The 16,365-nt window shown below is 40.6% G+C and overlaps 1 protein-coding gene across 26 annotated transcripts in view; it reads right to left on the reverse strand.

Annotated features, from left to right (window-relative positions):
* KALRN (kalirin RhoGEF kinase) overlaps nucleotides 1-16,365 on the reverse strand; it is a 692,908-nt gene that overhangs the window by 6,868 nt on the left and 669,675 nt on the right. For 22 of the 26 annotated variants that reach the window (XR_015164397.1, XR_015164395.1, XR_015164361.1 and 19 more), the window contains 3 exons: nucleotides 14,950-15,028; nucleotides 6,336-6,536; nucleotides 396-534 (listed from right to left, as the gene is read on the reverse strand). Coding sequence is in view for 19 of the 26 variants with exons in the window: in XM_086402125.1 (XP_086258251.1) it covers nucleotides 396-534; nucleotides 6,336-6,536; nucleotides 14,950-15,028 (419 nt within the window). In the remaining 7 variants the exon portion in view is untranslated. Of the gene's footprint in view, nucleotides 1-395; nucleotides 535-6,335; nucleotides 6,537-9,531; nucleotides 9,712-14,949; nucleotides 15,029-16,365 lie in introns of those variants that run through there. The other 4 variants (XR_015164343.1, XR_015164366.1, XR_015164362.1 and 1 more) reach the window with 2 other exon arrangements.

A 16,365-nucleotide genomic window follows, 5' to 3' on the forward strand; every position in this document is an offset into this window, starting at 1 on the left:
TAAACTCTGAGGCTGGATGGTACTTCAGAGAAATTGGTTGACACTGAAAATCCTGTCTTTTTAACTAGCCCTTCTGCACTGAAAGAGTAAATTATTTATTTGGGGGGAACAGGGGCTTCTTTAGAAAAAGACAGCAACATTTAGTGATTCCTTCTATAAAGTTAGACAAAGTGGTTAAAGCCCACCTACATTCTCTTAGCCCAGATATTATGTGACTCTGATGTGTTCTCATTAATTCAATAATAACACACAAATTGTGTGACAACCCATTTTGTGTTTAATATTCATAGGGATTCTAATGCAAGGAAATAAAATGAGAATTTATATTCCTCAAGGGCAATGACTGGCAGGTTGAACTTAAGCACTTCTCTGCTGGGGTTGCTGTTTATTGTTACCTTTATGTCCAAATGTGCAACTCTGCAGTTATGAAGGTACTGCAGGGCTTCCATGATGTCTCGAATGTAGAAAGCTACTTTTTCTTCCATCAGCTCATCATGATTCATAAGATAGTCTAAGAGTCGGCCATCGTCCATCCTGAAAAAAGGGAGGAAAAGGCCAAGGAAATATGTTTGCAAAGAAAACAAAAAAAATAGCACACATATAAATCTGTAACATTGCTAATATTTCTCCTATTTCCTATTATAAATGAAGATCAGTGTTGCAAGACATGTAAATTTTAGTTAGAGTCCAAAGTTAGTATAATGTTCAGAACTTACATTAAAAAGATAGATAGATAAATAGATATGGAGGAGATAGAAATAGATGGACAGATAAGAGAGAGATGCATGCTTCAGGAAATAAATCTGTATAATCTTAAGAACTAATACAATTATGTAAAGTTTAAAAATAAAATAAAATTTTAAAAAAAATAAAAATAAAAATACATGTATTATGACAAAAAAAAAAAAAAAAGACACATTGTGAATGCTTGCTAAGTTACTTCAGTTGTGTCCAACTCTACAATGCTATGGACTATAGCTCTGCAGACTCTGTCCATTGAAATTGCTCACAAGAAAAGTCTGACATCCCTTTAAGAGAGGTTGCTGCTGCTACTGCTGCTAAGTCGCTTCAATCGCTCAATTGTGTCTGACTCTGTGCGACCCCATAGACGGCAGCCCACCAGGCTTCCCCATCCCTGGGATTCTCCAGGCAAGAACACTGGAGTGGGTTGCCATTTCCTTCTCCAATGTAGGAAAGTGAAAAGTGAGAGTGAAGTCGCTCAGTCGTGCCCGACTCTTAGCGACCCCATAGACTGTAACCTACCAGGCTCCTTCATCCATGGGATTTTCCAGGCAAGAGTACTGGAGTGGGGTGCCATTGCCTTCTCCTTTAAGAGAGGTTAGATTGCAAAATAGAGAAAGGGAGGAGACAGAGAGAGATCTTGCAACTATCTGAATAACTGGAATCTGGTGGCTTCAAGGAGCCTCACATGTGTTTTGCAAATTGCTTTTCCTTTGTCAGCTTTTAGTTGGGGAAAAGTAGCCAGTAGGCAAAATTTGACCTTGACATTCACGATCCCTTCTTGAATCCTACTCCTCCTGGGCAACTATCCAACTTTAAAAACTATGCCTGAGAGCCTGCTACGAGGAGCCAGCCAAACCTAGACTTGAATGCTGGTTCTGCCACAGACAGGCCGGGGGCTTGGAACAAGTAATTTACTCTCTGTTTTGCTTTCTTCATCTTTAAAGTGAGAGTAACAACAGTAACAATCCCTATTTCATCTATGAGGACTGTTGATGGATCAAGTGAGACAATGAGGCATTAAAGCATAACTGGTAGCAATAGTAAGAAAGCAACGAATGGCAACTATCTTCAGGTACCCTGTGCCCTCTTTAGCAGGGAGTGACCAGATGTCAGGCGGCTGTTCTCTAACGTGCACTGGGCCATTGAGGACCATCCCCGGGAGAGGCCCAGGCAGAGGAACCTGAGCCAGAATCAGAAGCTACTTTTGAGCACAGCTGACATCCTCCCACCAAGTTCCCATTCTCTTCTCTAGCTTGTTCCTTCCCACCAGCTTGTTTTCTTCTCCTGCTTTCCTTGACAGGCTCAGAGGCCTAAATCACAGTTGAAAGCTGTAAATGGAGGTGCTTCTCTACTGAAGACAAGTACATGTGGAGCCATACACAGTACTAGTCTCCAGTATAAATGTCTGTCTTCTCTCCAGACCCAGGGCCTCATCACACCAACCAGACAACATTTCTATGAGGGACCCATACTTCTGAAAAGACTGTCCTCTTGGGCCTCTGTAAGATTTCTCTAAACAACAGGGCATGATCTCTGTTCTTAGCTTGGGGAAGGAGTGGGAAGGATGTGACCTTATTGCTCCCTTCTAGGACCCAGTATGTAGCCCAAAGTATACAGGGATACATACTGGAATGAGTGGAAGTTTTTGAAGGTCTGGAATGAGAGGAAGTCTGGAATGAGTGGAAGGTTTTGAAAGTAAGATTCTACCCTGAAAGGACTTTCTTGGGGGTAGATTGGGGATGCTATAGCAGTAGATGAGAGGGGCAACCCCATGTCCAAGGAGTGGCAGCTGCACAGGTGCAGGAGGACCTAGAGGAGCTACTCCACGTTCAAGATCAGGAGGGGCAGCCCTGAGGAGATACCCCTCGTCCAAGGTAAGCAGCAGGGCTGCGCTTTGCTGGAGCAGCCGTGAAGAGATACCCCACGACCAAGGTAAGAGAAACCCAAAAAGACGGTAGATGTTGCGAGAAGGCATCAGAGGGCAGACATACTGAAACCATAATAACAGAAAACTAGCCAATCTGATCACATGGACCATAGCCTTGTCTAACTCAATGAAACTAAGCCATGCTGTGTGGGGCCACCCAGGACGGACAGGTCATGGTGGAGAGGTCTGACAGAATGTGGTCCACTGGAGAAGGGAATGGCAAACCACTTCAGTATTCTTGCCTTGAGAACCCCATGAACAGTATGAAAAGGCAAAATGATAGGATACTGAAAGAGGAACTGCCCAGGTCAGTAGGTGCCCAATATGCTACTGGAGATCAGTGGAGAAATAACTCCAGAAAGAATGAAGGGATGGAGCCAAAGCAAAAACAACACCCAGTTGTGGATGTGACTGGTGATAGAAGCAAGGTCCAATGCTGTTAAGAGCAACATTGCATAGGAACCTGGAATGTCAGGTCCATGAATCAAGGCAAATTGGAAGTGGTCAAACAGGAGATGGCAAGAGTGAACGTCAACATTCTAGGAATCAGAGAACTAAAATGGACTGGAATGGGTGAATTTAACTCAGATGACCATTATATCTACTACTGTGGGCAGGAATCCCTTAGAAGAAATGGAGTAGCCATCATGGTCAACAACAGAGTCTGAAATGCAGTACTTGGATGCAATCTCAAAAATGACAGAATGATCTCTGTTTGCTTCCAAGGCAAACCATTCAGTATCATGGTAATCCAAGTCTATGCCCCAACCAGTAATACTGAAGAAGCTGAAGTTGAACAGTTCTATGAAGATGTACAAGACCTTTTAGAACTAACACCCCAAAAAGATGTCCTTTTCATTATGGGGGACTGGAATGCAAAAGTAGGAAGTCAAGAAACACCTGGAGTAACAGGCAAATTTGGCCTTGGAGTACAGAATGAAGCAGGGCAAAGGCTAATAGAGTTTTGCCAAGAGAACGCACTGCTCATAGCAAACACCCTCTTCCAACAACACAAGAGAAGACTCTACACATGGACATCACCAGATGGTCAACACCGAAATCAGACTGATTATATTCTTTGCAGCCAAAGATGGAGAAGCTCTATACAGTCAACAAAAACAAGACCGGGAGCTGACTGTGGCTCAGATCATGAGCTCCTTATTGCCAAATTCAGACTTAAATTGAAGAAAGTAGGGAAAACCACTAGACCATTCAGGTATGACCTAAATCAAATCCCTTATGATTATACAGTAGAAGTGAGAAATAGATTTAAGGGACTAGATCTGATAGATAGAGTGCCTGATGAACTATGGACGGAGGTTTGTGACATTGTACAGGAGACAGGGATCAAGACCATCCCCATGGAAAAGAAATGCAAAAAAGCACAATGGCTGTCTGGGGAGGGTTTACAAATAGCTGTGAAAAGAAGAGAAGCAAAAAGCAAAGGAGAAAAGGAAAGATATAAGCATCTGAATGCAGAGTTCCAAAGAATAGCAAGGAGAGATAAGAAAGCCTTCCTCAGCGATCAATGCAAAGAAATAGAGGAAAACAACAGAATGGGAAAGACTAGGGATCTCTTCAAGAAAATTAGAGATACCAAGGGAACATTTCATGCAAAGATGGGCTCGATAAAGGACAGACACAGAATGGACCTAACAGAAGCAGAAGATATTAAGAAGAGGTGGCAAGAATACACAGAAGAACTGTACAAAAAAGATCTTCATGACCCAGATAATCACGATGGTGTGATCACTCACCTAGAGCCAGACAGCTTGGAATGTGAAGTCAAGTGGGCCTTAGAAAGCATCACTATGAACAAAGCTAGTGGAGGTGACAGAATTCCAGTTGAGCTATTTCAAATCCTGAAAGATGATGCTGTGAAAGTGCTGCACTCAATATGCCAGCAAATTTGGAAAACTCAGCAGTGGCCACAGGACTGGAAAAGGTCAGTTTTCATTCCAATCCCAAAGAAAGGCAATGCCAAAGAATGCTCAAACTACTGCACAATTGCACTCATCTCACACGCTAGTAAAGTAATGCTCAAAATTCTCCAAGCCAGGCTTCAAGCAATATGTGAACCGAGAACTTCCAGATGTTCAAGCTGGTTGTAGAAAAGGCAGAGGAACCAGAGATCAAATTGTCAACATCCGCTGGATCATGGAAAAAGCGAGAGAGTTCCAGAAAAACATCTATTTCTGCTTTATTGACTATGCCAAAGCCTTTGACTATGTGGATCACAATAAACTGTGGAAAATTCTGAAAGAGATGGGAATACAAGACCGCCTGACCTGCCTCTTGAGAAACCTATATGCAGGTCAGGAAGCAACAGAACTCGACATGGAACAACAGACTGCTTCCAAATAGGCAAAGGAGTATGTCAAGGCTGTATACTGTCACCCTTCTTATTTAACTTCTATGCAGAGTACATCATGAGAAACGCTGGGCTGGAAGAAGCACAAGCCGGAATCAAGGTTGCCGGGAGAAATATCAATAACCTCAGATATGCAGATGACACTACCCTTATGGCAGAAAGTGAAGAGGAACTAAAAAGCCTCTTGATGAAAGTGAAAGAGGAGAGTGAAAAAGTTGGCTTAAAGCTCAATATTCAGAAAACTAAGATCATGGCATCTGGTCCCATCACTTCATGGGAAACAGTGGAAACAGTGTCAGACTTTATTTTTCTGGGCTCCAAAATCACTGCAGATGGTGATTGCAGCCATGAAATTAAAAGATACTTATTCCTTGGAAGGAAAGTTATGACCCACCTAGATAGCATATTCAAAGGCAGAGACATTACTTTGCCAACAAAGATCCATCTAGTCAAGGCTTTGGTTTTTCCAGCGGTCATGTATGGATGTGAGAGTTGGACTGTGAAGAAGGCTGAGCACTGAAGAATTGATGCTTTTGAACTGTGGTGTTGGAGAAGACTCTTGAGAGTCCCTTGGACTGCAAGGAGATCAAACCAGTCCATTCTGAAGGAGATCAGCCCTGGGATTTCTTTGGAAGGACTGATGCTAAAGCTGAAACTCCAATACTTTGGCCACCTCATGCGAAGAGTTGACTCATTGGAAAAGACCCTGATGCTGGGAGGGATTGGAGGCAGGAGGAGAAGGGGACAACAGAGGATGAGATGGCTGGATGGCATCACTGACTCAATGGACATGAGTCTGAGTGAACTCCGGGAGTTGGGGATGGACAGGGAGGCCTGGCGTGCTGCGATTCATGGGGTCGCAAAGCGTCGGACACGACTGAGCAATTGAACTGAACTGATAGCAGTAGATAGATGCACAGACTCCTCTCTTTCAATTCATTTTCACCCCTGTCAATGAGCCCATTGCCAATAAGCTTTTCCTAAACTCCTGCCCTGCCCGAAAGCCCATAAGAGAAAGAAGATGAAAACTGGAGTGAGACAGATGTGTGTTCAAGTCCCAGCTTCTCCATTTCCTAGTTTTAAGGAGCTACTTTTAATGAACTTCCTTATCTCTGATTTTCTGATCTATAAAATGGGAATCACATTTTTATACAATGGAGGGGAGAGTGCATGTTACATACAACACTTTGTAAGCTAGAGGCATTATATGAAATGTAACTGCCATTTCCATTGTGAGCAAGAAAGAAGCCAAACAGCTGGGGACTGCGTTCAAGAGACGATACTGGTACTTACAGTTCCAAAATGAGGATGTAGGAAGTGGGGGACTCATAGGTGTCATGGAGAGTGATGTATTGGGGGTGCTGCAGGTGTTGAAGCAGGGCAGCCTCGTGGGCAGCCTGCTCTTTTTTCTTCATTTTTTTGCTAACAAATTTCACAGCGACATCTTTGCGAGTAGCTTTGTGAATGCACTTCTTTACTATGGAGAACCGGCCTCTGGAAAACAAAAGGGAGAAAGTGTTTTGCCAAGATTCCTCAATCAACTAGGTATCATTTTATTCAAGGATGCGAGAAGTTTTATCTGAAGTGGTTAGACAGTAACATTTTATTATTATAGAAATCTACCTTTTTTGCATTTTTAACTATAACATTATCATTCAGAATTGTTAACTATAATATTATCTTTCCTTTCTTAGCATTTGAGGGTTCTCCAAGTTGCAAAAAACTAAATAACATTTTTAGTCAATGAACATCAACTACAAGTTCAGTTTCCTGAACAGAGTATATTTCTATAAAATACAACAGTAAGAATATCAAATAAGGAGGAATTCTGCTCTATGATAATTTCAAAACATTTTCTAAAGAGGCAATTTTTTTTCATCTTATTTTATATTTCTTATCCTTTTGTTACAGAAAATTTCCTATATACACAAAAGTAGAGAGAAGAGTATAACAGATCTTCTATGTACCCAGCAGCCGGTATCAACAATTATCAACATTTTGCCAAACTTTAATCTACCCTTTACCTATCTCCTGCCCATTTTTTTTTGTTTTGTTTTGTTTTTCTGGAGTGTTTTAAGTGTATGTTATTTCTAGAATAAATATTAAGTTTGCATCTCTAGTTTGACAAGGACATTTAAAAATATATCACCACCACTCCATTTTCACATCTAACAAAATTAACTACACCTAAATTAGACAGACTGATTCCCAGACTCACCTATAGGCCTATGGAAGGTGGTAAGAAAGTAATACAGAAGGAGAAACTGGTTGGCAGAGAAGGAGAGAGAGGGAGGGCTGAAGAGGTGACAAGGCAGCAACATTCAGAATCTGTCCATGAGGGGCCCTAACCCAAGAGTAGGGGAGTGAGAAGTCCTAGGGCAGTCCACTCATCTAGCAGAAATGAATGCATCAGATATCATGGGTACCACTAAGCTTGTCCAGTTGACTCCTTGACCTGGCTCTGTGTTCACTAAGCAACTTCCTGATAATAACTTTTTTCACTATAAATTTTCCCCAAAGAAGAGAAGGCCCTAATTAACAAAGTAAGTATTAGACAAGTATTAATTGAATGCCTATTACATGCCAGACATCAATCTTGGCATAGTGAACAAGTATTGGCCAAACTGGCAGTTCTATTTTACATTATCAAGTAATAAGTTGCCATCCTGGGTTTTAACAGCACTCTCTCTTCTTTGTTTCCTATAGGTCACTCCTTCCAGAGGACTTTAAATGCAGGAAAACAACTGATTGCTGAAGAGAGATCTGAATTGGTGGTTATGTCACGGTATTGCTACCTTAATTTTTAAAATATATTTTGTGTTTATCAATGTTATGCATCCTTATGGTTTAAAAAGTCATTAGCTTTAGCAAAGTTTGTCATCAAAATCAGTAATGTCTCATTCTCCATTCATCACCATTTTTCTTCCCGTAGAAGCAGTTTAATGTATTTTGCTGATTTTTCAGATATTTTCTTCTATGGCAGTAAGTATAGTATGTTTTGTATGATTACTTCTTGATTTTTCAGTTTTAGTTATTATCTGTTGACATCCCACTATGGAAGATGAGATTTTAGCCTCTTTCCTTCCTTTGTCTCTACTGCATAACCACTTTTCCCATTCCCTGTCCTTCCAAGAGAATTATATTGTAATCAATATTCAGTTTTTCCATTATTGCAACTATGTGAAGTGCGGTCACAGTTGAACCTCTAGTAAAGTAAGACAATTTTTCATGTTTGTAGTAAAATGCATTCTTTAATAATTTCTGACAAAGAGTGTATGGGAAATAAGTTGTTTGATATTTACATATCTAAAATGCTTATTCTACATTTATAATTGTTAGGTTAGCTGGGTATAATTCTAGGTTGAAAAAATTTGAAGGAATTATTCTGTTGCCTTCTAACTTCTAGTGTGAATGATGATGTTAACTGTTAATGCCCATAGCATTATTATTCCTAACCCTTTGCATGATTCTTATAAAAATATTTAATTGTCTTTTCATTGAGATTTCTCTTACATTCTTTAGCTCAACGACCCTTTCTATAGTTCTGCTGGCCAGAAATATTGGATTCCATCAGAATTTTAGCCTCTGCATCATCATATACTTTCACATGAATACCCTTGCGGGTAAAGGAGTAAAAGAAAGAAGAAAAAGGTGAAAATAGGGATCTCATTGCTCTCTTCCTGTTTTTTGGCCATAAAGACGGGTTTCTCTCAGAGAGTTTGCTCTCTGGGGATGCGGGACAGTTCCCTGATTTGGCCCACCCTTGGGTCAAAGCTAGGAGATCAAAGAGAGAAAAAAACCTCAAAGCCCAGAAAACTCACTGCCACTGTCCATGTCTTTTTCAGGTGTTACCCTCCCTCCCCAATCTCCCTGTCGTTAACTTTTCAGGAAGCTCAGAGAGTTGCTGTTTGTGTTTCATCCAGAGATGCTAGTGTAGTCAGTGAGAGAAAAGGCCACAATGCCCTTACTCCATCTTGGCCAGCATCATCAATTGGTTCATGTTAACAACTGGGGACTAGGAAGTTGTTTGGAAGCTCTGAGTTTGTGGATGGAGTCTGTCAACTTGACTCTCACTGTATGGTGAACTGCATGGACTGTTCAGCTGGGGGAAACTTCAAAGTCAGTATCTTTAAATCTTTCCTCTTGAGTTGGTCAAATTTTGCAGAGAAAGATCCTCCAACTTTCTGGCAAGAATGTGAAGCCTTGCTTTTCCACCTCTGAAAGCCTGTTTGGTAAGGGAACAGGGGTCCTCGGTATCTAGCATTTATATATTCTCATAAGGGTCCTGTGTTGGTGATGCCATCCAACCATCTCATCCTCTGTCATCCCCTTCTCCTCCTGCCTTCAAACTTTCCCAGCATCAGGGTCTTTTCAAATGAGTCAGTTCTTCGCATCAGGTGGCCAAAATATAGGAGTTTCAGCTTCAGCATCAGTCCTTCCAATGAATATTCAGGACTCATCTCTTTTAGGATGGACTGGTTTGATCTCCTTGCAGTCCAAGGGACTCTCAAGAGTCCTTTCCAACAGCACAGTTCAAAAGCATCAATTCTTTGGTGCTCAGCTTTCTTTATAGTCCAACTCTATGGCTATACTGCTGCCTTTTTGGATCCTGTAACCAGGTAGCATTCCCAGGGGATAACTCTTCGGCTTCTTTAAGCTGCAGTGGTGCCTGTATACTTTATTTCTGGTTAAGTATGCTATGCTCAAGTGCTCTTTACTTCTATGAATGAGCTATAGGAGTGAAGATATTTCTTTTTTGTAATAATTACTGAAGAGCCATTTCTAACAAGATAGCCATATAGACCCAGAATTCTAGGTTTATGTGTGATGGAGAAAGCTGACTCACATATATGACCCTGGCACAGTGGCACAGATATATTTTGTGTCTTATGTAAGTATCTACATGTCTTATTTCCATTCTGTTAACATAACAGCATTTTAAAGGATCTTCTAAAAATATGAAGACTATCTTGGGAGAGAGGAAAATCTTCAGGTTATTGGAGATAAAAAACGTGCCTTCGCCTATGACTATCAACAGCAAATACAGGCTTCGGGGAGGACTTAACTGGTACATCCAGGGGACTGAGCCAGTTTCATTTAGAACCAGATGGGGATTTGATCTGCTTATTATTGGGGCTCACAGTGTGGTAGTGTTTTAGTCACTAAGTCGTGTCTGACTCTTGCAATCCCATGGACTGTAGCCCACTGGGCTCCTCTGTCCATGGGATTCTCCAGGCAAGAATACTGGAGTGGGTTGCCATTTCCTTCTCCAGAGGATCTTCCCAACCCAGGGACTGAACCTGGTTCTCCTGCATTGCAGGCAGATTCTTTACTGCTGATTCACCATGAAGCCCTGGGGGTCATATATAAGCTTCACAAAGTTCAGTATCATGGAGCAAACTAGATTTCAATTACCAAAATTTATTTTTGACAAAAATTACTGTGATGAGAAACAACATATATTAGTAAAAAAAATACAGGCTTAAAGTCAGGTACCCAAGGTTTGAATCCTGGCTGTATACTTACTAGTTGTGGGATCTTGAAAAAGTTACTCAACCTTCTGAGCCTGAGTTTCTTTTATTGTAAATCTACTCAAACACTACCTCATGGTGTTGTAAGGATTAGATTAAATAACTTTTGTATAATATCTGCATAGTATCCAGAGGACTATATTACTCAATAAGCATCATCATCATTCATTACCATGTAGATTTCCACTGGCTCTCCCCCGTTTTTCTGTTTGGCTACCTATGTGAAGAAGATCAGGAAGTAGAGCTAAAGCTGGGTTTTGATGAAAGGAGCTGTAACAAAAGGCAGTGAATTACACTGTGACTCCTGCCTAGGAAAATAAGAATAATGAACATTTTTGCTCTCTCCACAACCTCTGCCACAACCACTTAGGAAATTTTATGCTTCCTTGAGAAATGTCAATTAGAGATGGAGATGATACCAATGGCCCATTGCTAGTGGGTGCTCTCTTATTTACACATCACAGGAGGTGGGTGACTTGCAAGACCTACTCACATTCTCTCACTTAGACCACCTGGAGACCAATATATCACAAGCATGAACCCCTTTTTTTCCTTATCATCAACTATTTTGTGAGACATGCGATACACTATTTTTCACTATTCTGTTAAAAGTCATATTTTTATCCTTTTCATTTTTGAGAACACATTTTTCTAACTAAAGGGGAGAGAGAAAAAGAGAGAGACACTTGAACCCAACAATTAGTGATTATACATTCTTCTAAGGAAGACATGGAACTTCTTATGAAAATTGACCATATACTACTCATAAAGCATGTCCCAACAAAAATCAGGGAATCAATATCACATAGACCAAATTCTTTAACCACATGGTAATTAAATTAGAAATCAGTAGTAAGAAGATACTTTTTTAAATGGACAGATTTTTAGAAAAGTTCAATCTTCCAAGACTGAACCAGAAAGATATAGACATTATGAACAACACAATTACAAGCACTGAAATTGAAACTGTGATTAAAAACCTCCCAAAAAACAAAAGCCCAGGACCAGATGGCTTCACAAGGGAATTCCATCAAACATGTAGAGAACAGCTAATGCCTATCCTTTGAAAACTCTTTCAAAAAATTGCAGAGGAAGGAACACTTCTAAACTCATTTGATGAGGCCATCACCATGATACCAAAACCAGTCAAAACAACACAAAAAAAGAAAACTATAGGACAATATCACTGATGAATATAGATGCAAAAATCTTCAACAGAATTTTAGCAAACAGAATTCAGCAACACATCAAAAACCTCATACACATAATCAAGTTGGGTTTATTCCAGGAATGCAAGGATTTTTCAATATACACAAATCAATCAATGTGATACACCATATTAACAAACTGAAAGACAAAAATCATACAATAATCTCAATAAATGCAGAAAAAGCCTTTGACAAAATTCAGCACCCATTTATTCTTAAAACTCTTCAAAATATGGGCATAGAAGGAACCTACCTCAACATAGAAAAGGCCATATATGATAAGCCTACAGCAAACATTATTCTCAATGGTCAAAAACTGAAAGCATTCCCCCTAAGATCAGGAACAAGACAAGGGTGTCCACTTTCACCACTGTTATTCAACATAGTTGTGGAAGTCCTAGCTAGAGCAATCAGAGAAAAAAAAGAAATAAAAGGAATCCAGATCGGAAAAGAAGAAGTAAAGCTCTCCCTGTTTGCAGATTGACATGGTACTGTATATAGAAAACCCTAAAGACAGTATCAGAAAATTACTAAAGCTAATCAGTGAATTTAGCAAAGTTGTAGGATACAAAATCAATACACAGAAATCACTTGCATTTATATACATTAACAATGAAAATTCAGAAAGAGAAATTAAGGAATCAATCCCATTCACCAATGCAACAAAAAGAATTAAATATCTAGGAATAAACCTACATAAGGAGACAAAAGAACTGTACACAGAAAATTATAAGACACTAATGAAAGACATAAACAGATGGAGAGATATTCCATGTTCCTGGGTAGGGAGAATCAATATTGTGAAAATGACTATACTACCAAATGCAATCTACAGATTCAATGCTATCCCTATCAAATTACCAATGGCGTTTTTCACAGAACTAAAACAAAAAGTTTCACAATTCATATGGAAACACAAAAGACCCAGAATGGCCAAAACAGTCTTGAGAAAGAAGAATGGAGCTGGAGGAATCAACCTTCCTGACTTCAGATTATACTACAAAGCTACAGACATCAAGACAGTATGATACAGGCACAAAAACAGAAATATAGACCAATGGAACAAGATAGAAAACCCAGAAACAAACCCATGCACCTATGGGGACCTTATTTTTGACAAAGGAGGCAAGAATATACAGTGGGTCAAAGACAGCCTCTTCAATAAATGGTGCTGGGAAAACTGGACAGCTACATGTAAAAGAATGAAATTAGAACACTTCCTAACACCATACACAAAGACAAACTCAAAATGGATTAAAGACCTAAATGTAAGACCAGAAACTATAAAACTCTTAGAGGAAAACATAGGCAGAATACTTGATGACATAAATCAAAGCAAGATCCTCTATGACCCACCTCCTAGAGTAATGGAAATAAAAACAAAAGTAAACAAGTAGGATGTTCAGTTCAGTTCAGTTCAGTCGCTCAGTCATGTCCGACTCTTTGCGACCCCATGAATCGCAGCAGGCCAGGCCTCCCTGTCCATCACCAACTCCCAGAGTTCACCCAGACTCATGTCCATCGAGTCAGTGATGCCATCCAGCCATCTCGTCCTCTGTCGTCCCCTTCTCCTCCTGCCCCCAATCCCTCCCAGCATCAGAGTCTTTTCCAATGAGTCAACTCTTTGCATGAGGTGGTCAAAGTACTGGGATTTCAGCTTTAGCATCATTCTTTCCAAAGAAATCCCAGGGCTGATCTCCTAGGATGGGATTAAACTTAAAAGCTTTTGTGCAGCAAAGGAAACTATAAGCAAGTTGAAAAGACAACCCTCAGAATGGGGGGAAATAATAGCAAATGAAACAACTGACAAAGGATTAATTTCCAAAATATACAAGTAGCTGATACAACTCAATGCCAGAAAAACAAACAACCCAATCAAAAAGTGGGAAAAAGACCTCAACAGACATTTCTCCAAAGAAGACATACAGGTGGCTAACAAACACATGAAAAGATGCTCAACATCATTCATTATTAGAGAAATGCAAATCAAAACTACAACGAGATATCACCTCACACTGATCAGAATGGCCCTCATCAAACAACCTACAGACAATGCTGGAGATGTAAATTGATACAGCCACTATGGAAGACAGTATGGAGAGTCCTTAAAAAACTGGGAATAAAATCACCGTATGACCCAGAAATCCTAGTCCTAGGCATATACCTTGAGGAAACCAAAAAGACACATATGTCCCATCGTATACTGCAGCACTATTTACAGTAGCTAGAACATGGAAGCAACCTAGAGGTCCATCGACAGATGAATGGATACAGAAGTAGTGGTACATACACACAGTGGAATATTACTCAGCCACAAAAAGGAATGCATTTGAGTCAGTTCTGATGAGGTGGATGAACCTAGAGCCTATTATACAGACTGAAGTGAGTCAGAAAGAGAAAGATAAATATTGTATTCTAACACATATATACCAAATCTAAAAGAATGGTACTGAAGAATTTATTTACAGGGCAGCAGTGGAGAAACAGACATAGAGAATAGACTTAGGGACATGGGGAGAGGGGAGGAGAGGGTGAGATGTATGGAGGGAGTAACATGGAAACTTACATTACCATATGTAAAAAGATAGCCAACGGGAATTTGCTGTATGGCTCAGGAAACTCAAACAGGGGCTCTGAATCAACCTAGACGGGTGGGATGGGGAGGGAGATGGGAGGGAGTTTCAAAAGGGAGGGGGTATATGTATACCTATGGCTGATTCATGTTGAGGTTTGACAGAAAACAACAAAATTCTGTAAAGCAATTACCCTTCAATAAAAAGAAAAAGAAAAAAGATAATAAAAAAAAATCTCACACATTTGGACATTTTAAAAACATTTCTACAGTTGGGCCAAAGAGAAGAATCATAGTTGAAGGATAAAGTACTTACAGCTGAACAATGAAAATGTCACAATCAGAACTCTGGATGTAGCTAAATTGTACCCTGAAGAGAAGACTGAGCCTTAAATTCTTATATTAGAAAAGCAGAAAGGCTGAGAACTTCAACTTAAGTTAGAAAAAGAACCATAGAAAAGACACATAGTCTAGTTTTTTCTTAGTATGGAGAAAATGCACTTAGTGAAAGAAACAAAAAACAAGAAAAAAGTCATTTTCATGATGTGATGTTGTTAAGTGTTCATAAATGAAGGAACAGAAAACTGAGTCATTACCTTCCAATTTCATTCAGCTCAGTATAAGCTGAATCAAAATTTTCCTTCCAAGAAATGGTGGCACCATCGGCAGCAGCGTCTTTGGAAGAGAAAGGATCCATTTATCATATTGAGGAAGTCATACAAGAGGAACGAAAAGGTTAACAGAAAAGCTCCAACATCACCCGCAAAGCAATTCTCATGACTAAATATGGGATCTAACTCAGTGGGAAAATACCACAATTCTCTGAAATGTTATCTAAAAAAATACTAGCCAAGGGGAAACTGATATGACAGAGTCAGACTCCCTGTACTACCTCCATAAATGAAGGGAAAACTTGGAACAATCAGAAATGTAACTTCTGGATGTTTTCAAATAGAAATCTGGTAGCAAAAATTAAAAGGGAGAAAAAAACCCAAAACACTTTGAAAGGCCTGGAAAAGCCAGTGAGAATCAGGGCTGTAGGAAGGACCCAGCAGAGAGGAAAGGGGAAGAGTTATAAAGCCAAGAAGAAAAGGAACATGCACAGAGCAGGCTAAAACCTGCTCATTCTCACCCCTTTATTCTCTGCATTAACGAGCCTATCTGGTGTACTGAATGATTTAGCTGTACCCCAAATATATTAATACACTTGGCATAATCTTTGGTGGTACTACCTTGTTTGATACGTTAAGCAATCATTCCCTGGCAATGATTTATATACACACACGCGCGTGCACGCACACACACACACACAAACATGCACAACAACATTTGTGTTGTCTGCTAGGGAGCAAGGCTCGCAACAGGAAGCAAAACAGACAGTGGTCATCCCAGGTGGGACTCAGGGGGCAGCTGAGAACAGCAGTCAAGCTGCAGCACGTCTCTTTTGACCCTGGTCATCTCAGTCTGCCCACAACACAGCTGGGCTGATGCTGGACTTGGCTTACCCACATAGAGTTCTGAGGAAATAAAGAACCAGGACCAAGGTTTCCCAGTGAGTCACAGGCCCTTCGGGAGCAGAGCTGAGCCTGGCTGGCAGTGGGGAGGGCCTGGGGAGCATTTCCGGAGTTAACCGTGGGGGTAGGGGGCACTGCAACCAGAGGGCCCTAGAGGGTCCACAGCCCCTCTGGAGACTCCGGGATGCCCTTGACCCAAAGACACAAGTTCACTGTCTTTTAATTTCAGGGACTTCCTCTCCCTACCCCATACAGTCCATTGTCCTGCACTGTCCCAAACTTCACTATTGGGAGATTTCTTACAAAATGTCCCAGGGACCAAGGTGGCTTGGTGAATTCACGAATGCTGCTGCTGCTGCTGCTAAGTTGCTTCAGTCGTGTCCGACTCTGTGCGACCCCATAGATGGCAGCCCACCAGGCTCTGCCGTCCCTGGGATTCTCCAGGCAAGAACACTGGAGTGGGTTGCCATTTCCTTCTCCAATGCATGAAAGTGGAAA

Source organism: Bos grunniens, chromosome 1 (genome assembly GCF_055505025.1).
Source record: "Bos grunniens cultivar Pamir isolate PY7600 chromosome 1, Bosgru_T2T1.0, whole genome shotgun sequence".
Lineage (NCBI taxonomy): Eukaryota > Metazoa > Chordata > Mammalia > Artiodactyla > Bovidae > Bos > Bos grunniens.